Here is a 21,263-nt window from a genome sequence, read left to right as displayed (position 1 = left end):
AGGTGGCTCACTCCCAACTTGCCTAATTTGGGGCAGGATCTTATTTGACAAGAAGTCAAGGGACCATTACATCTTCCTACCTGAGGAATGCTCAAGGCCAAGGAAGGTAGGGGTTCAAAGTTCCAGCTGGAAGTGGATGAGACCTTAGTTTCTCAGCTATAAAGCCAAAAAAAGAATTTCCCTTCAACCTTCAAAGAATATTTAAAGGATCTTCCATGTGCTAGACATAGTGTAGGAACATGGGATACAGCAGTGAACAAAACAGACATGACCCTTACCCTCACACACGTAAACTCCACTAAGGGCACCAGACCACTAAACCTATACACGTAAGTGCTAAGAAGGAAAACAGAAGGATTCAGACCAGCATATATAGGGGTGGGAGTCGGGGGGGCGGGGTGTTGTGGGAAGGTTGAAGATGTGTTCATTCACTCATTCATCAAACATTTGAGCATTTTGTGTACCCAGGCTTTAGAAAAATCCCATATATGTCTGTATCAAAACCGACATGGATGGCAGATAGGGATCCCACACAAATAAAAATTTAACAATATTTAAGCCAAGTTGAGGAAGGGAGAAAGTGAATAAGAAAATACCGACTGGGCTCCTGTAACTGGAGCAGAGAATCCAGTAGATGTGGGCTGTTAGCACTGGCCCCCACAGGCCTTGCCTGGGGCGATCACAGCATTCCACAACTGTGAATGTGAATGAGAGCAAATAAGAATAAAGAGAGCCAATGCAAACTACCCAATTCCAGTGGTCCCTTACAGAAACGATGCCAGTCCCATGTAAAGAACTTCAGTCAGCCCTGGCTGGTGTAGCTCAGTGGATTGAGCGCAGGCTGCAAACCAAGGAGTTGCCAGTTCGATCCTTGGTCAGGACACGTGCTTGGGTTGCTGGCCAGGTCCTAGTACAGGGTGCCCAAGAAGCAACCACACATTGATCTTTCTCCTTTTCTTTCTCCCTCTCTGCCCCTCTCTTTAAAAACGAATAAATAGAATCTTTTTAAAAAATAAAAATAAAACCATTTTAGACAATGTGACTTAGCTGGGACCTGGCCAGGAACGTGAAGTCCCTCCGAGATCCAACCGCGAGGCTTTAGCCACGCCCCCTCATGACCCGGGAGCACTCAGACCGGTACTTTGCCAAACGCCCGCCTTCGCCCTAGGACTCCGCTATTCTTGCGCAGGCGTAACACAAATCTTCCCACCTCCTCCCCTCGTCGTGCGCGAGTCTGACGTGTGACGTATTGCGCCGACGCCATTTTAGCCGGTCCCACACCGCACTGGGCGTGGCGGCCATTTTGTTTGGACACCGAGCGGTAGTTGGCGGCAGTGGCTGTGGTGACACAGACGAAAGACAGAAAAGGGCAGGCCAGGCGAGCAGGTGGACCGGTTGGCCAGACAGCCGGCCAAAAACAACGAACTAACCTAGCAGGCCACCGTTTACACATCTAGCCAACCGCGAAACAAGTTAACCCGAGCCCCTCCACCATCAACTCAGGTTCGGCCGGCTTCCGGCCCGCCTTCCGCAGCAGTCGTGGCAGCCCCGGGAGGAGCACTGGCGTCCTTTTCCTTCGGTAAGTTTCTACAGTGAGAACTAAAGTCTTGGAGAGAAGGGGCCGGCGGACCGGCCGGTGGTGGGCTGTGGAAGCAGATACGGTGCTGGAGTGTGGAGGCCCCGGGGAGGGGGCGGAGCCCCGGGGAGAGACAGGGGCGGGCCTGAATTGGAAACTGGTGGCGGGATTGCTCGAAAAGGTTGGGATTTGAAATGGATAGAAAGGAAAATAGGCAGATGGAGCAAAGTTGGTGGTCTTGCCAGGTTTTGAGATGGTAGGGAGATGAAATGAGAATTATAGGACTTTGGGGAACGTTAGAAAGTAATGGCAACTTTAGGGTTAAATCTCGTAGAGCGGTGTGGGGTAAAACTCCCAACTAAGTGCCCCATTAGGACACTTTGTCTGCTCCCACCCCCCAGGTCCCCGGTCCCTTGCTCAGGCCCCTACCTGATTTTGGAGTCGAATGTCAGTTTTGAAACTGAGTTTGCCTGTGTCGTCTCTAGATGAATGGTTCTTGATTTCGGCTGCATGGACCCACCCTGCAACTCTGACTAGGGGTCTGCCTTTTCGCTTTGTGGGAAGACGCTCAACCAGCTGAGCCACACTGATCAGGGCCGCTTCTGCACCTTTTTGGATTTTATTTATTAGAGGAAGGGAGGGAGAAAGAGAGGGAGAGAAACATCGATGTGTGGTTGCCTCTCGAGAACACCCTGTTGGGGACCTGGCCCGCAACCCAGGCGTGTTCTCTGACTAGGAATCAAACCTGCGACCCTTTGGTTCTCCGGTGGGCACTCAGTCCACTGAGCCACACCAGCCAGGGCTGCTTCTGCACTTTTTAAAGAGCTGCTTGCAGCCAAGGTTTTTTCAGAAAGGACTCTGCTAGATGAAAAACCAAACTCCTAACACTTCCTTTAGCTAGGCTTAAGTCTGCCATTTTGGAGGCTTTGGAAGATTACTTTCTGTCCTGTGCCGTGGCCTTGAAGTGTATTTGACAGAACTATCTTATAAACATAAACACCTGAAATGAGTTTAGTGTGTCGTTAAGTAGTCTTTGATACAAGCCTCTCATTCATTATTGTTTTGGGCCTTTGGCCCTTGTAGAAATAAGGTCGTTGTTACTTTGATTTGCTCATTCTGCCTATTGTCCTTTGTAGATCCTCGGGATTTGAAGATGGCTGCACAGTCAGCGCCGAAAGTTGTGCTAAAAAGCACCACCAAGATGTCTCTAAATGAGCGGTGAGGCAGCCAACAGCAACTTCAGCTCATTGATAAGAAAACATACTTAAATTGGCCCTGGGGTCCAATACACAAAAACCAGTTTTAAAGTAAATACCAACAGAAGGCTACAGACCTCTGTTCATAGTTGCATCTTATTTATGTGGTACACAGAGCAAATTGGGCGGTTGTTTCAAAACCCCTTATCAGTAGATTTTTATGTTAAGCTGTCTGAAATATTAATCTGGTGGGATGTATTTTAAAAAGACTCCTCATACCCTCCCTTTTCTTCACATTTTTTAAACATTGATACAGGGATGGTGCAGCTTGGTAGCACAGTACCCTGGCTGCAGTAGGCTTGTTGCCCAGTCCAAGGCCAGCAGTGTTGTGTCTGGCCTGTAAGAGGCAGGTAGCAAGCTTTAAATATGTCCAAAGGCCCTTGAATGCCATTCTTGGGCCTTGTAAGAGGCACTTGCTTTTGCTCCATTTCACTTTCTTTCCATTCTGCTTTTAGTTTGTTTTTGTTTTGGATTCTCTTACAGTTAAGTGTTCTTCTCTTCCATTCTGTTAAGCTTATTTTTTTGTGGAGAAACACATCAATTTGTTGTTCCACTTATCTCTGCATTTCATTAGTTGAATCCTGTTATATGCCCTGACCTGACTGAGGATTTAACCTGCAACCTTGGCATATCGGGGTGATGCTCCAACTAAAAGAGTGTCTGCAGCAGCTTTAAACAGTTGAACTAATCTAACTTTTTCAGAAGTAATCAGTTGACGTCAGAAAAAGTAATCATTTGAGACTAAGAAAAGCGAAGGTATTCAAAGGCAGTTTGTGTTAATGAGAGTTCATTGACTGCCTTTGACCAGTGATTTTAGTAAGTTGACATTCGACCATTGTACATTTTCACTTTTTCTGAAACATATTTGCTCCTTTTCTCTTAGGTAGGATACACTAATTGTTCATACTCACATAACTAAGCAAACATATATTAAAAAAATGCACTTCTGTCTTACATGGGTGCATTATTTTCATAAGTTTTGGGGGTGCTCTAGTCCTTCCTTATATTTGCCCTTAAAATACACCCTCAGTTCTCCAGGGTTTTGGCTTTCTCCGTTTGTCTTTGAAACTACATCTCCTGTCTCGTGTTGTCACCATATCTGCTTATTGCGTGTATTTCATACCTTCCGCCTCTCTAAAAGCTGTTACTTGAGCCCTTGTTATCACTTTTGATTGAATGTGCTGCACTTAGCTGCATTTCTAAGTTTCTGATTCTTGCAAGTTTGTGGAAGCAGAGGAGTCTTTCACCCACATCAACCTTGATCTAAGTGTACCACTTTACTTAAAAGTTCGTGGGATCTGGAGTTCCTGGTCTAGCAAGCCATGAAAATGCCAATAAATGTTTTATAATAAAGCTTTTATTTAAACATCCATTTTGTTCGACCTTGAAGCTTTACTAATATGCTGAAGAACAAACAGCCGATGCCAGTGAATATTCGGGCTTCGATGCAGCAACAACAGCAGCTAGCCAGTGCCAGAAACAGAAGACTGGCCCAGCAGATGGAGAATAGACCCTCTGTCCAGGCAGCATTAAAAATTAAGCAGGTGAGAGAACAGGTCTAAACATTCCAGAAGCAGCTGGTGGTCTCTGTCAGGCAGTCCACTAAGACTGTCAGGAGTGATTCAGGGCAAAAACTGAAACTTCTCTGGAAGAAAGAGAAGTTTCAGAGAATTCCCATTTTGGCAGGTACCAATAAGTAACTTTTTGTTGTCTTTCTCTTTTAGGGAGTTTGCCATCAGTGTGGCCTGTTTCTTTGTTAGCAGTGAATGTTAATGTGTTATTTTCTGATCATTTGCCCTTAAAGTAAATTCACTGGCTTTTTCCACAAAGAAATTCTAGTTGCTGTTTTAGAATAACCGTTAAAAGAAAATCCTTTATTCCTTGTTCAATGATTTATGAATTAGGGAGATGATACTATTATTTCTCCCCTAGTCTAGGGCATCTGAATGGCCTTAGTCAATGGCTTTTAGTGCTAAAATGTAGAAAATGTAGGGTGACCCTCATTTCCACAGCAGCTAAAGTTTTCTCAGTAGAGCAAGAGCACTGAGTAATTAAAAGTTAATGGGTTCTCTTTCAAATTTTCAGTAAGAGATAATCCTATTCAGACCTGAAATAAAACCTGCTCTTTATTATTCATAGACTTTTTATGCAAGTCCGGACAGTGGCTGTGGAAGGATATGTCCAAGCTGTGGCTGGGCGTCTGGAGGGCGGTGCCATGCAACTGTAAGGACTTTAACTGGTAGCACTGCATGGCTGTGCATAAATTCAGCAGTTAAATATAACCTTCACCCAGAACCGTTGGGCTCACTGACCAAAAATAAACAAGGCCTTCTGCTTCGGCTACCTTAAGCCTTGGAGTGACTGCATTCGTTCCTGACTCAGGAAAGTAGTAAAAGGCACCACCATTTTCCAAGAGTAAATACAAAATTGCTGAAGATAATGTCTCTGACGGACTATTCCGAAGGATCTTTTAAGCTTTAAATGCAGAAATAGCCACTAGAGTGGTGCTGCCCAATAGAACTTTCTGCAGTGGTAGAAATGTTCTATATTTGTGTTCTCCAATACAGTAGCTGCTAGTCCACAGGTGACTTCTGAGCACTCAAAATGCAGCTAGTGAAATTGAGAAACTTGATTTTTCTTTTTTTAATGTGTAATTTGAATAGCCACGTGTGGCTCGTTGCTATCTTTGCACGCAGAACAGCTCTAGAGTAGAAACTGGATGACAGTAGTGGATGTCCTTAAGCTTCCTGTCAATGTTAGAGACCAGTATTGGTGGCAAATACAGCTTGAGAAGGGAGAATATTCTCAGGATGACAGGACACAAATGACATGTAGAATGAGGTATACTGTCAGGGGAGTGATGTAGTGGGCTATTACGATTGCCTACACCTGCTCACACTAGGCGCATAGTGTTCAGAGCCTGCTCCTCTGATTAGAAAGAGTTTATGATCTTGTGCTAGAAAGCTAATAATAATAACTTAGAACATACGGTTGCAAAAGAAATCATTGGTAGTTGCTTATGGGTGAAGTCTGAGGGTACATAGAATTTATTTTCATTTATATTGACTGATGAGTTTATAGGAAAACAGGTTTGGTAAGGCCTTGGTTGTGTTCAAGGCTACATAGTCACCTCCTTCGAAGAAATTTAATTATTTGCAATGTGGTCTTAATGGTTTTTCTTTTAAAGACAGATTATTGAAAATCTTCATCTCTGGTATGTCCTTGTCCTCAAGTGTGGACCTGAGTTTTGTGATTGTAGCCTGTCTTTATGCTAATGCAAATTTGGCTGGCTCTCTATGGAGATACATTTGAGTTGTATGTTTATTTTGAATTAAAGGTCATTACACTGGCTTAATGGAGCTGTTTGTGAGGGTAGAGATGGAATTGTGGCTATTTAAGAAATGTAAGAAAAGGAAGTTTGACTTGGTGTTTGTTTACATCATATGGTAGAAAGTAGACCATCTAGCCATACATACACTCAGGGAAAATGGAACTCATTGAGAAATCAGATGTTGTTTTAAGTCACAAGAAGTCAGATGAATTTTTAATTTAAATTTTGCCCAGAGTGGGATGAATTTCTTTAGTGTTTGAGTAAACCTTTGAAGACAGTGGTAGTTTTTAGGCAGGTATGAATCAAGTCATACATTGTCAACCTGTGGTTTAAAAACAGAATCAGGATTTGAAATATAGTGTCCTTATTAAAACTTAAGTTTCAAGTAGTGGTGTATGACTTAGCCAGACTAGCAAGATAATTTGTGGTGATGCCAATTTCATGGGACCATACTCAAGCTTCTTAGAAGCTCAATCAGAATTCTTTTATACCATGTTTTGAGGCGAAGGCCTGCTTCTGGTGTAGCTTCCTCATGATACCCATAGCAGGTTTAAATGCCTCACACAGACATCTCACTGGCTTCCTTTTCTCTGCACGTTGAGTTACCACATCCCACTGGATTGCTTTTTTTGATCTCAATCCCCCAACACCTTTTCTTCCAGAAGAGCTTAAAGCAGCGCCTGGGTAAGAGTAACATCCAGGCACGGTTAGGCCGACCCATAGGGGCCCTGGCCAGGGGAGCAATCGGAGGACGAGGCCTGCCCATAATCCAGAGAGGCTTGCCCAGAGGAGGACTACGTGGGGGACGTGCCACAAGAACCCTACTTAGGGGCGGGATGTCGCTCCGAGGTCAGTGCTATGTACCTGGTAATTGTTGGGTCCCACCCCCTTTCTTTTTCTCTTGGGCTGCTTATGGACACGTTGGTTTAACATCTTTAAGCCTGATTTTGTATTAACATAATTAATAACTTGAAATCACATATATTTAATAGTGTTGCATGTCCTTTTATCAATACCATTCCTTTTCTGATAATGTGCAGTGGTGAGAGACTATGATCTGCATAACAACTGGTTATCCATGTCATCTCCATCCCATTTTAAAACACCCTGCTGCTGCTTGAATCAAAGCACATTCAAGTTCTAGAAATAAGTCAAGTCTAAGAAATGTATGGGTCTGTTGGCCTGTGTCTTAACCAATCATCTCTTTTCCTGGTGCTAGCAAAATACACTTGTGAAAAAGAAAAGACAAGTTGACCCATAGCACTTAGCTATGTATTACATTTGGGGCACTGTTTTACCATTCCCTGTATAGTTCTTGGCCCCAGTAAGAGTGTATTGAGAGCAGGAACCATATCATTTATTTGTAAATCTATTGTAATGTTAGATGCCTGTCTGATTATTCAACAAATATTTATTAAATGTATGTGCTTACTGATTACTTTAACTCCTCCCAGGTTCTTCCAAAAACAGATTTTTGGTCAGACTTGTTGAATTGATTGAATAAAGAGCATCTTAATCTATTCACGCTCAGTATGCAACTTGCCCCACCCAACCTACAAATTACCTGAATTAACTCATCTAACCCTCACCACCTTCCTTTGGTTAGAATCTACTTTGTCTCTCTTGGACTTACCTGCATATACATTGTATGCCTCCTCTCCAAGGTCAAAACCTGCTCCGAGGTGGACGAGCCGTAGCTCCCCGAATGGGCTTAAGAAGAGGTGGTGTTCGAGGTCGTGGAGGTCCTGGGAGAGGGGGCCTAGGGCGTGGAGCTATGGGTCGTGGCGGAATCGGTGGTAGAGGTTAGTCAGCTACCAACTTCAGAGAGTAGCTCCCTCTTATTTCTCTCCCTTCAAAACTCAGAGCCACCTTTCTGCACAGCTTTAAGTCATAGGCAGGCTTATTTGTTTGTCTTGTTTTGTTTTTTGAAACTGGCTTATTTTCTGAATTCATGTGGTGGTAGTGCAAAAGTCTGTCATGGGTTTTCCAAGAACTAGTCAGGTACATGTTACAGAGCCAGATTATCTGTAGACTTCTCCCAGACTCTTACCAATTTAAATTGTTAAAATGACAAAGTGGTCAGTTTGGGGTTTTACCTTACTCTGCCCTTGCCCCACCACCATATACAACCCACCCCATAACTCAGAACCCCACTTTTAAGTCTTAAGAATCCAGAAGAGGAAGATGTACAAAAATGAAGCAGAGTTAAAGATAAGGATAATGAGACTTGGAGCTGGGTATTGACTCAAACCAAGTAAATCCAAGGTAAAGTTGTGTCTGTAGGAAACCAGAGATGACCTTTTTACTTTATTTTTAAAGAGAGGGGAAGGGAGGGACAGATTGCCTCTTACACACACCTCAACCAGGGACTGGCCCACAACCCAGGAACATGCCCTGACTGGGATTCAAACCAGTGACCTTTTGCTTTGTGGGACAATGCTCAACCAGCTGAGCTAGGCTGGTCAGAGCAGAGATGACCTTTTTTGATCAAGGTAGAAAGCAGTATGGCACTACCATATTTTGCCATGTATAATGCGCACTTTTTGGCCCAGATTTTTTAGGGGAAAATAAGGGTGCGTACTATATATGGGTATAATAATCCCGTGTATAATGTGCACAAAACTGGGTGCACATTATACATGAGCACGAAACCCCTATGTCAGTTAACTGACTGACTCATGTTAATCTTTTTTTCCCCTCTTTTACTTTAGGATTAGATTTAATTAGCATTCTAATGAATCTCATCTTTTTTTTATTACCTTTTAAGTTCCCTTATACCTCCCTCCCCCCATCATGTTGATAATACCTTTGAGACTTAGTGATAATTCTTTTGTGACCTCATGACCCAGATTGGAGAAGTTTAATGATGTTGCTGTTAAAATGCCAAGTCTCAGGTGTTCTCTGGCTTAGAGTTTAGCAGAAAACTCCCAGTAACACCTGTCCAAGAAAAAGAACATTTTTATTCTCTTAGTCCCTTTGTATATTTGCTTTGATCCTTTTAAAAGTGTGTGGTGCATATTCCATAATTTATGGCCTTGAAATTGCCAAGGGATAGAAACTTAGGAAAGGAAATTTGATAACTGAGGGCTTGTTTTCTTCTCCCATTGTATGTTGCTTGGCTTATTGAGTGAAGTGCAAGCTAGTTTGGGTTTCAGGATGAAATGGCATGTTTCCAAATTATCTTGATTTGGTTTCTGAGCAAGGACACGGGTGGGGAAGTCTAAAGTCTAAACTGGGTATGTTTTGCTAAGTGAATTGAAACCATCTCTCAGATTATCATAAGTCTCTAGAATAGGAGATCAAAGTGGCTGGGAGTACTCAAGATGTTTTTTCCCATCTCCCCACATTGTTCCTGTGTAAAAACAACTCCTCAGTCTCCTGACGTGGGGTCAGCTCATTTTAGGTCTTTGGGTTTGAAAATTGCCTGGCTTCACACCCCTGTTGCTCTGTGCCTTTATTAGTTCCTGTCTTACTAAATAGGTTTATATGTAATTTAATGAGGAACTTACAGTGGGCCTCAAACTTCAGATCATTTGTTTTAGAAAAGATTAAGATTTTTTAAAGTATCAGTTTCCCTTTGTTGACAGAAGAAAAAGTTTAAGTGACATTTAGAGATGAGCATATAATAAGGGATTCATTATTTGTGCTTTCCATGTGTTGCTTGCTACCCAGTGTGTTTACTGTTTTTCCAGATTTCTCCTCCTTGCCCTGCCCTTCAGCATTTCAGCTAGGCCCCTCTGCTCTAAGGGGCATTTACTATAGCACCTGTTAAAACTACTTGTAACTGTCTTTTTTTCCTTTGGGCCAGGTCGGGGTATGATAGGTCGGGGAAGAGGGGGCTTTGGAGGCAGAGGCCGAGGCCGTGGACGAGGGAGAGGTGCCCTTTCTCGCCCTGTACTGACCAAGGAGCAGCTGGACAACCAACTGGATGCGTACATGTCGAAAACAAAAGGACACCTGGATGCCGAGTTGGATGCCTACATGGCACAGACAGATCCAGAAACTAATGATTGAAGCCTGCCTGCCCTCCTGTGAGAGACTCTTGTTAAAGTTATCACATCTGTAAATAACCTTGAGATACCAGATGAGAAGAAACCTACCTGATTGATGCTGGAAGGACCTATCAGAATAGACTATGGACTTAACTTGCCACCAGTTTGTGCATTTAGTGTGTTCCTTTTACTTTTTTGATACTATATTGTATGAAACCCTTTTTTCCTCTGACTTGGATTTGGTTTCATTTTGTTGTTTTGGGGTTTGGGGTTTTTTTTTTCCCCCCCTCCTTCTCCCAGACTTCTCTTTGAACATGAATATGTTGGCCCTCTTTCCACCCCTGCCTCCCCTCACCTGTTACATATGCCCTGACATTCTAACATCTCTATACCCTCTGGGGAAAGTCCCAGAAATAATCCATCAGTGTTCTTCCCTAACGCCTAGGTTTCTGAGATATAGTTTTGTTCTGTATCACTCTAATAGCCTTTTAGAAGTGTTGAGAATATCTGGAGTTCAAAATGCACTCTGCCACATTAATATTTTTAATGTAAGTTAGGGACATTGACCTGGCTACAAGGCCACATAACAGGTTATATACATGGTAGCAGCTCTGGTTTGATTAAAGTTGCCACCATGTGCATTGATACCACATAATGTGTGCTGGCTTGGGTGTGTGCATACTCTACGCTGGAATAAGGTTTATAAACCTTCCTGTGGCTTTGCATCACATCCAGAGGGGTCCTGTTAGGTTGGCTTATGCCTGAAATATGAAATAGAGAGGGAAAAGCCATTTGGTTAAGCAGGTGCTGCAGAAGGAATGGGAGAAATATGGTACACCTGCTGGGGAGGGTTCAGAAGATACTCATTCTGAACATAATCCTTATGTTTATCCTAAACCGATCAGGCTTTTCTATACATTGGCTTTGTTTGACCATCTTATTTTCCTTGAAGGTTTGTAAGTTCAACCATATCCTGACAAGTGTCCCAGTTTCGGTGAAATCTTGTATTTCTGGTTTATTATAACAAGAAATCATTCTCTCAGACCCAGCCAGGACTTTCTCTTTATTTGTTGTGCTCTTTGAAATGCTATGGCTACTATAACAATATCTTGATATACCCCTTGTAGAGCTGAGTCCTTCATAGTTGTGTTGAAATTCTGAAGAGGGAGTGTTGTGGATTTGGTATAGAAAGTGAAGAATCTGTCCACCTTTGAGTAAGCCTTGTAGAAAGTTTAACCACGCAAAGTAATGTACTGACCCATTTGGTCCATAGAAAGCTCAGGCAAGGTGGTCTTGGGCAATATGTTGGACCCTGGCACTAGTACCCCTTTTTCCCTGTACTGTTTAAGGGGCAGGGATCTTAACTACCACCAACCAAACTAATACCATTGAGCTACCTAGTACCCTGATCTGTTGAGATGTGGGGTTTATTACATGCTGGGGAGGAAATTTTGGTTAGGACATCCTGAATCTGAATCCTGTTGGTTTGACCAAGTCTGCTTGACTTTGTGCAGCAAGTGTTTTAGTCCACTTGGGAGAGCTTAGGAAGACTGTGTGCAGGTAGAGGACTTAATTATGCTGATGTGGGTTCCAAGTGTGGGTTCCATTCTATTAAGAATGGACCATGAAGTATTTTTCTGTGGGCATGACTAGTGGTAAGGATGTCTCCTTTGGCAGGCCCCAAGGCTTCTGTGAGGGTGGTGCTGATTGGCAGTGAGCAGGCTATCTTGCAAACTTAACATCCCCTGCTTACCTTACATCAAGCATCTCTCAGGGCCTCTAGAAAACCATTAAGAAGAGGGATCTGCAAGGTGAGTTGGGTTCCTTATCCTCTTCATACAACCTGGGATCTGGGATGACACTGAGCCCTTACTCCCAAGTGTTTGGCCCCTCCTCTAAGGTAGCTGGAAAGTTGCCCCAAAATGACTTTTTTTTTTTAGAACTTTACCTCAATATTTTGGTGGCTCTTGATACATCCCCAATAATATGAGAGAATCCTTCATCTATGTAAGGAGTAGAAGGGGCACAAAGGGCTGTGGAGCAGTATGAGTAAAAGGGAACCTGGCAGAGTTCATAAGGGGTTACAGTGGGGCCCTTCAACAGCTGTCTAATTCTTTATAGAGTGCCCCAGTCTATTTCTGCTCATACTGGTCTTATATGGAGCACTCCCCACACTCGGCAAGATTTCCAGGATAAAAACCAGAGGGGGTGGGGGGGCCAAGAATATCTGGGTCTTTTGAGACAGGAACTTCCCAAGGTGCTGGGTATACCTGAGCTGCTCTGTCTCCTAGGTTGGCCTCTTCTAGCTCAGGCTCCCCCTGTCCAGGGTGCTTCCAGTCCCACCCATTCTGCTGACTCGTTCTTACTACCCATGGGGACTGGTTGTCCAAAAACTTTGTGTTTTTTTTTGTTTAAATTTATTGATCTAAAAGAAAAAAAACATTGGTTTATTCTACGTACTCATTATTTGGTCCTGACAGGAGACCAAACTGCAACCTTGGCACTTTGGAATGACTCTAACCAACTGAGAGCTACATGGCCAGGATTGTCCAAAAAGACTTGCCCCATGTGTTTTACACCCCTTCTTTTGCTCTGGCTCCACTTGGCAGTGTAGGGGCTGGTGTTCTAGAATCTGAATCTTTGCTACTATGAAAATGTCAAGACATGGCCTGGTGGTCAGGGAACACTGGGGTATCCTGGTGAGGTGGAATGTGGGGGCTTTGAGAGTCTCTGTAGAGATAAGCAATGAAGTGACCACTGGAGCCTAAACCCCTCCTTCCTTTCTGCCTTCTCTATATCCGCCCCCCACCCACCCTCCATTCCCTAAAGTGGATACAGGAAAGTCCCCTACAGTTCATGGGCTCTCTAGCCCCACCTGCTGCTCACTGCAGTTCCAGCATCTCCTGGGGCTTGTGTCCTGTTTCTGCTATCCTGTCCCTGGTGAGTGCCCCAGGTAGAGAGACAAGGAGAGTCAGCCTGGCTCCTGGGTAGTAAGTCTTCCACTCATTCAGCCACAGTCTGTGGAGGGCTTGCCATACAAACATAAACAAGACATTGTTAGAAAGGCATAGGGAGCACGGAAGAGATCAATAAACTGGATCTTGAAAGTAAAATTGAACAGACAAGAGAGAAGAATATTCCAAATAGAAGCAACAATACTCTAGTTTCTCTTCAGACCATCTATATCTTTAGCCTTTTACCAAATAGAGGCAACAACAAATAACAAAGGTATCCAGACCTAAAAAAGTATGTCGTATGCCAAGGAGAGTGAGTGTTAGGTGGAGATAGGCCCAGACACTCGGAACTGTGATGGTGGCAGTGGTCCCTAGTCTCGGGCCTCTTACCTTGAAGGGCTGGCAGGCCAGTAGGCCTGGAGCAGCTGAGGCCCCATGGGGCCTCGAAAGCAAGAGGTGAGGGGTGGGCAAGCAAAGCTTCATGCAGCTCCCATTGCTTGAATTACTGCCTGAGTTCCAACCCCCTACCCCATCGCCCCCTCGCTCCATCTATGGAAAAATTGTCTTCCATGAAATCGGTCCCTGGTCCAAAATGTTTGAGGACCACTGCTCTAAAGGATTTGTTTTGAGAAAAGAGTGAAAACTAGGGAATAAAAAAAGTGGAGTTGCTTTAATCAAGCTGCTACAATTATCAACACTGCAAAAGAGGGTTCTTGTTCTAACCAGCCTGAGGACTTAAACTTTGAACTTTTCAGTCTTGCATCAATGCCTATAAATACATCTGGACCTCCAGGTAACCCTCTGATTATGCTTTGAAAGACTCACATACCCACAGCACTAGACTTGACCAGACCTCCTGGTGCCCGTCTTCCAGACCACTTGACGTATCACTGATAACCATCCTGGACCAATCCTGGGCTAAGAATGCACGAATGTACTTTTTACTCTAAAAGCTTAATTTTTCTTTCTTTGGAACACTTCTGCATATTTGCCTAGCTGTGTTCCAAGTTTGCAAAATTTAAGATCCTTTAATAAATCTTTATCATTTATTTCTCACAAAACCACCAGACTTTGAGTTTGACAACTTGATTCTCCATTTAGGCTTGATTTATTTAATTCTTTTGCCCTTTAGGGTAACATGATTATTGGCTTAAGATTTAAACACACGTATGATGTAATATGTGATATATGAGAAATATATATTTGGTCTTGCACACTGTTCCTGGCACAGAGCTCCTAAAACGCTAGGAATTTCATGTGATTAGAGCAATAATGGTGTCTTGTTATGTTAATGAGCCCCATAGGTTGGGGGCTGGTGGCTAGTGGAGCCAACCAGGTGATTAGAAGATTGAAACTTTCTGTCCCCCTCCCAGACCTCTGGAGAGGTAGTAGGGACTAAAGGTTGAGTTATATTAATGAGGTGCTTTTGGACCCCATCTGGAAGTGAAGGCTGGTTGCCAGGAGAACTAATCCAGTGGTTAAAGAGCTAGCAATTTCAATCCCCTATCCCTTCCTCCTCCCCGCCACTCCAGGGAAGAGGGGTAGAGGTTGAGTTCAAGCACCAATAGCCAATGATTTAATCAAACATGCCTATGTAATGAAGCCTGTAGAATAATAACCCAAAGGAAGTGTTTGGAGAGCTTCTGAGTTGGTGAACATGTGGAGACTGGAGAAGAGAGGAGCACCAGGAGAGGTCACAGAGCCTGTGTGCTGTTTCACCATACTTTGCCTTCTTTCACCTCTTCCATCCAGCTGTTTCCTGAGTTACCTCCTTTTATAATAAACTGGTAATCTAGTAAGTAAAACGTTTGAGTTCTGTGAGCTGTTCTAGCAAATTAATGGGACCCTAGGAGAGCATCATGGGGAACTTCTGAATTATAGCCAGAAGCCAGAAGCCAGTAAGTCAGAAGCACAGGTAACAACCTGGACTTTCAAATGGCATCTGAAATGGGATGGGGATGGTGGTAGATCTTCTAGGACTGAACCCTCAACCAGTGGGATCTGATGCTCCTGCCTGGTGGACTGTCCAGGTAGATAGTGTCAGACTTGAGCTAAATGCCCAAACACTCGGCTGGTGTCTAAGAATTGCTTGTTAAAGGTGTTAAAAGAAAAAAAAAAAGAAAAAAGAACAGACCAAAATGGAGTCATTTTTGCTAAGTTATATCACCAAACCAAAATTTAGTAACTAATTTAATTGCAGTTTCAGTTTCTTCCCAGAGTTGAATTTTAAACCAATCAGTCTGGAAATACCTGGTCAGCACCAGTGAGGTAATCTGTCTGATAAGACCCTCTGCCTTACCCTAGGGAAGGTGACCTTTCTTGAAGTAATTCATTATTAATTTCCTCATTCTACCCTCTTTCTGCCTATAAAAACCTTCCAATTTATACAACTCCTGGGAGCATCCTTCTAATTATTAGATGGTATGCTGCCCAATTCTTGAAATTTATGAATTGCTTAATAAAGCTAATTAGTATTCAGATTTACTCAGTTGAACTTTGTTCTTTAATAGAGAATGTATTTCCCTCCATCTCTTTGATGGAGGGAAATACATAAACACATGTTGGAACTGGGGTCCAGGGACCTAAAAACACAGGGATGGCAGACACACAGAGTGAAGGCATCTGTAACACTGAAGTCTCCCAAAATTTCTAAAACTTTACCATTTGGACTTCAACAAAAAGCACATCCTTTAGAGGAATTTCATTTCAGGGGGAAAGCCAGGTCAGCAACTGGATAAAAGAGGAGATGGGAGAAAGTTAGACAAAGAAGATAAAAGAAGAGGACAGGCCTCCTCAGACACTTTGCAGTTCCCAGTGCTGCCAATGGCAGGACCCCACCTTCAGCCTCTGACTCCTCTGTGATAAGCTGGAGCCCTAGAGTCTGACCAGATATTGGCTTGACCAGAGAACTCACCCATGGGGGAGGTGAGATGGCAGCTCTCCAGGAGCACCATTTGATAAAACAGCTAGAATCTCAGGCCTCCTGACTGCCTATCTACCCCATCCCTGCTTCTACCATTACTGTTTCCTCCTTCGGCTCTGCCTCTGAAGCATTGTAGGGCTCCCTAAACAGCGTTCTGGCCTCCCAGAAAGTAGGGTGGACCAGGAAATCCCTGTCCCTTACCTGGACTTAACAGGCCCAAAGAAGTCTAACTCTCAGGTCCCCCTCCCCAGTTAAAGCCATCACCAGATGCCAGTATCTGTGTGCACCACCACAAGAAGGACCCTCTGCTAACCCTGACTACACCCCCTGCCCCATCTGTGGTCCACATTGGGTACAGGGGTGCAGCTAGCCTTCGAGGCAGAGGGCACTGTGTGGCTGTACTGCCTGAGCCAGGACAGCTGTTCCTACAAAGTTTCCTCATGGACCTACCCCGCCCAAAACCCACATTGAAGTCCCCAGCAAGGAGGGGGCAGGTTAACCTAAGCACCACCCAGGGGGGTGGGAAGGTAGGAGTCAGAAGAGAGGGGGAGTTCTTATGACCTACATCTCCTTCTAGCCTCTATGGAAAAGCCGAGGACTGGAAGGCCACTGCAATGTGATATGGGTGCAAGCTGGGCGGAGGGGGGTTTTGTGCTGAATACCTTGTGCCGTGATGCCCGAAATTTGATAAGTGTTTAGAGAATGAATAATTGAACCAGCACTGGCCTTCAACCCGTTATCAGACTTCAGGGTTTCTGTGAGACCCTTGTCCAGTCTTCCTCACAGACGTGTCCAAGGAACCCAGGAAACAAGGATTCCAAAAGTCCCTTTCAGCACTTACTTTCTCAGAGCAAGGTTATTATGTCATCTGACTGGTATTTTAGAATGCAGAGTGACCGGGAGAGTAGAAAGACTAGAGGCAAGATCAGACAGGAGGGTGTTGCAATGCCTTCCTGAGAGATAACAGCTAACTCAAGGTGATAAGAACAGGAGTGGAAAGGAAAGCGTAAAAAAAAAAAAAAACCAAAGTAAGATTCCTTAGAGAACCAGCCTTTGAAGTAGGATAACTTATACTAAAAATTATTTGTTGTTTATCTAAAATTCAAATTTACCTACTGTCCCAAGGTTTCTGTTTGTTGTTTTCTAAATTTGGTAACACTGCTTCAAAGAGGTACCTGTAAGAAAGAACTGCAGCGTAATTCAGGGGCTTTGTGTCTAGATACTAGGCCATCAACTTTCTTTCCCAGTCCAGGCCAGTCTGTTCTCAAGCCTGAAGGACTTGGTCCTCTTCTCTTTCCTTTTCAACAATGTCACCACTTTTTTCCACCTCCTAAGCTTCCCCTTCTGAAGACCTGACTGTGAAGTAGGCTGCAATTGCCCTACTCACTTCTGTACTACTTACTCCCAAAATAAGTCCCCAGCCTCTCATGAGAATTTTACCTCTAATCACTAGAGAGAAAAATACAGGGAAATGGGAGGCAAACAAAAAGTGCACAAAGCTTTAAAATGACCACAGTTACAGTCTCAAGTTTACAGCTGCTGACCAGCACTCTCTCACAGTGATTTAAACATCTCCTCCTTTACTCCTGAGAATGAACTCAAGGCTGAACCCCTTGAGTTCAGCCTTGAGTTGTGCCTGTAGAGATGAATGGCTGAATCCCATTCATCTCTACAGGCACATCTCATCCTATGGCCCACAGAATTGTGAGCCACTGGGATAGAGGGCTGTGCCTCTTGTTGAAAAATCAACAAGATTGAAAGAGATGTAAACTTTCTGAAAAGCCGTAAAAATGAAACAAAACTTAGGAAACTTTTGGAAGGAAGAACAATGAAAATATGGAAACACATACAAGTCTTATTTTTTAATTTTAATTTATTTATGTATTTTTTAATCCTCACCAAAGGACATGTTTACTGATCTTAGAGAGAATGGGAGAGAGAGAAACATGGACTGAGAAAGAAACACCAACATCAATTAACTGTCTCCTGCACCCTCCCAACCAGACTTGGGATAAATTCAGCAACCCAAGTATGTGCCCTGACAGGGAACCAAAGCCACTACCCTTTGGTGCATGGGTTGCACAGGATGAAGTTCCAACTAGTTGAGTCACCCTTCCAGGGCTACTTTTTTTTTTTTTTTTACTGTAACAAAACATGCGAAACATAAAATTTACCACTTTAATCATTTTTAAGTGTACAGTTCAATGGCATTAAGTAAATTATTGTGCAATGGTCGCTACTCATCCCACACTGCAACTGTACCCATTAAACAGTAACTCCCCATTCTCCCTTCTCCACAGCCCTTTTCAACACTGTTCCGATACACAGATAAAACATTTTATCTCCATGAATTTGACTGCTGTATGCACTGCATATAAATGGAATCATATAATATTTGTCCTTTTGTGTCTGGCTTATTTCACCTAGCATAAAGTCTGCAAGGTTGATCTATATGGTAGCAGGTAGTAGAATTTCATCCCTTTTTCAGGGTGAATAATATTTATACACGGTTTTGTACATATTTTAGTGCCATTAAAATATACTCATAAATTTAGAAATAGCAATATAAAACTATTCTATGAATGTATTCTGGTTTTCTCATAAAGTTAGCATAGCAAGGCTATGGGCAATTAGGGATAGAATTTATTTTTCACATTCAGAGAGAACAAAAAGTACCCACCCCTCCCAAAATCAATCCTTTCCCTAGCTCCTTAAGTCTGGAAATTTAAAAAATATCCGCCCCTTCAAGGCTTATGAAGAACTACAACTACCGAGAGCATTAAGGTCTGGCCCTTCTCCCCACCCTGCGAGCTCCAGACTTCATTTCCCAGAAATCCCGGAGGCTGGGTGGGAGTCGGCGTTTCCCGGGCGCCCCCTCGCGGCCATTTCAGCTGGGCTTCAGTTCCCGGCGGCCCTCGCGGCAGATTCCGGCGTGAGGGCAATTCGTGATGGCGGGGCCTGGTTCCGCTGCTGTATCCAGGGCGGGGACCCCGGTGGCCGGGCCTGCAGGCCGCGACCTTTTCGCCGAGGGGCTCCTCGAGTTCCTGCGACCTGCTGTGCAGCAGCTCGACTCTCACGTTCACGCCGTCAGGTGCCGGAGAGGGGAGATTGGGGCGGGGCCTCTCGATTTGGCTTTGTAGGGGCGGGGCCGAGAGAGGGCGGAAGCAAGATTGGTTTCTGCCAAGGTTCTGAAGAGAATAAGAATAAATTTGGGAAACTGGAGGAGGGCGGAACGGCCTCGCCGGGATGGGAAGTAGTAGGGTGTGAATCTGCCTTCTCTCAGCAGTAGGGAAACACGTAGGGGAACGGGTTTCTTCAGTTCCATTGATTGACCCTGTAGGCCTTGTACTTCTTTGCAGAGAGAGCCAGGTAGAGCTGCGGGAACAAATTGACAACCTAGCTACTGGTGAGTAAGCATCCCTGTGTATCCGGAATTCTCCAGCTCACTTTTAGAATCCAATGTTTTGCCGTCCTCTGGGCCGGGTTTGCCGTCATTTCCTTGCAGCGCAGCAAGCCTGCCAACAGATTCCTTGAAGTTTCTAGTGACTGTAGGCCATGTAGGTACACGAGTGTTTTCCTTCCCATTTACTAGCCTGCTTTGCCTAAGAACAAGAAATGAGCCAGTAGGTGTTAGTTGCACGTTACTTCCACTCACAGAACTGTGCCGTATCAATGAGGATCAGAAAGTGGCCCTGGATCTCGACCCCTATGTGAAGAAGCTACTTAATGCCCGGCGACGAGTTGTCTTGGTCAACAACATTCTGCAGAATGCCCAGGTAAAAGAATATCCTAACAATAGTGAATCTTTGCTCTGCTTTCTAAGTTTTCAGGATATGACTCCAATTTTCAAGGGATGTCTCAAAGTCTCCAACACAAATCTTTTTTTAAAAGATTTTATTTTTAGAAACGGGAAGAAAGAGAGGGAGAAAAACATCAATGTGTGCTTGCCTCTCGCATGCCCCCCGCTGGGGACCTGGCCTGCAACCCAGGCATGTGCCCTGACTGGGGATCAAACCCTTTGGTTCGCATGCCACTGCCCAGTCCACTGAACCACACCAGCTAGGGCAAAAAAAAGTAATTTTTCAATTAGAAGGAGAGTTGTCAACTAAATTAATGTCTGTCATGACAGAACTGTTTCTCAATACCAAGTTGCTGTCATTTACATTCCTGTATACCTTAGAAGACCTGCATTGAGATGGAGCAAATCTGATACTTTCCAGTGCCTGGATGACAGTGTGCTCTAAAGCCTTTCACAGAGGAGTTACTAAATCTCCAAATCTTGTCTTGTAGGAACGGCTCAGGAGGCTAAACCACAGTGTTGCCAAGGAAACAGCCCGAAGGAGGGCAATGCTGGATTCAGGAGTTTACCCCCCTGGCTCCCCAAGCAAGTAACAGGCCGGAAGATGGTCCCATGGCCTCAGGATAGCACAAGTACTGTTTTCCAGCTGCCTCATTGCCTCCAGGATATCCTGAGACATCAGGACAGTGCTGTCATTTGTGTTTGAAACACTTAAGTCTTACCCATTTAAGTGGGAGTCCAAAGAAGCCTATGTACCTACAGGACTCAGGATCCCAAAGGATTTATTACAGCTCTTGCTTCCTTCCAAGAATGAGCTGAGACCTCTACATTTGATTTTTTTTTACCCTCACCTGAGGACATTGTTTTCATCGCTTTGAGAAATGTGCCCCAACTGGGGATCAAACCTCCCAACTTGGATATGTGACCTGACCGGGAATCCAATCCATGATCTTGGTCTCCACTCCAGACCACACAGGCCAGGGCTACATTTAATTTTTTTAAAGGTACATACTTAAGACCCAGTTACCCTCAAGCCTAGTTAACCAGGGAGGGGCTTCCTGTTACATAGTTGGTTGTTGGCACTTGAGCAGCATATCCTTTGCCTATGACTTCTCATTTTTCTATTTATACTGAGGATTTGGAGGGCAGGCAAAGTCAATGTGAATGACCTATCTACCCTCTTGTGGATTTCACTAGCTTGAATGCAGCAGCAGTGTTAAAACAGTTTAATAAATGCTCAAACAACATTCTAGTTTACTCTGGTATGTGGAAAAGTTCCAAGAGTCTTTGTACTTCAATTCAAATACAGCTTCAAATTGTGATCTAGTGTTCACAATGAAAATACTTTATAGTGTTTTCTTTTTTTTAGATTGTATTTATTTACTATTTTTAGAGAGGGGGAAGAGGGAAACATCCGTGTGATACATCAATT

General features: G+C 43.9%; 2 protein-coding genes across 8 annotated transcripts; both read left to right on the top strand.

Moving 5' to 3' along the window:
- Positions 1-1,282: 1,282 nt before the first annotated feature.
- LOC123804339 (chromatin target of PRMT1) lies at positions 1,283-11,203 on the top strand. Of its 6 annotated transcripts, none has more exons than XM_045816508.1 (7): positions 1,283-1,579; positions 2,713-2,794; positions 4,223-4,376; positions 4,972-5,055; positions 6,829-7,012; positions 7,828-7,965; positions 9,972-11,203. In XM_045816508.1, the coding sequence occupies exons 2-7, from the start codon at positions 2,730-2,732 to the stop codon at positions 10,175-10,177; spliced, it is 831 nt and encodes a 276-aa protein (XP_045672464.1). In that variant the 5' UTR covers positions 1,283-1,579; positions 2,713-2,729; the 3' UTR covers positions 10,178-11,203. The 6 variants fall into 6 exon arrangements, with proteins under 6 accessions (XP_045672464.1, XP_045672463.1, XP_045672467.1 ...); XM_045816507.1 differs by having other exon boundaries at positions 6,826-7,012; XM_045816511.1 differs by lacking the exon at positions 4,972-5,055.
- Positions 11,204-18,929: 7,726 nt separating this feature from the next.
- On the top strand, positions 18,930-21,176 carry SNAPIN (SNAP associated protein). Of its 2 annotated transcripts, XM_045816836.1 has the most exons (4): positions 18,935-19,123; positions 19,392-19,438; positions 19,690-19,808; positions 20,323-21,176. In XM_045816836.1, the coding sequence occupies exons 1-4, from the start codon at positions 18,981-18,983 to the stop codon at positions 20,422-20,424; spliced, it is 411 nt and encodes a 136-aa protein (XP_045672792.1). In that variant the 5' UTR covers positions 18,935-18,980; the 3' UTR covers positions 20,425-21,176. The 2 variants fall into 2 exon arrangements, with proteins under 2 accessions (XP_045672793.1, XP_045672792.1); XM_045816837.1 differs by lacking the exon at positions 19,690-19,808 and having other exon boundaries at positions 18,930-19,123.
- The last annotated feature ends 87 nt before the right edge of the window (positions 21,177-21,263 follow it).

This window comes from Phyllostomus hastatus, unplaced genomic scaffold, assembly GCF_019186645.2.
Source record: "Phyllostomus hastatus isolate PE091 unplaced genomic scaffold, TTU_PhHast_1.1 phas_scaffold_216, whole genome shotgun sequence".
NCBI classification, from domain to species: Eukaryota; Metazoa; Chordata; class Mammalia; order Chiroptera; family Phyllostomidae; genus Phyllostomus; species Phyllostomus hastatus.
Note: the sequence above shows the minus strand (reverse complement) of the source record. Positions and strands in the feature narration are given on the sequence as shown.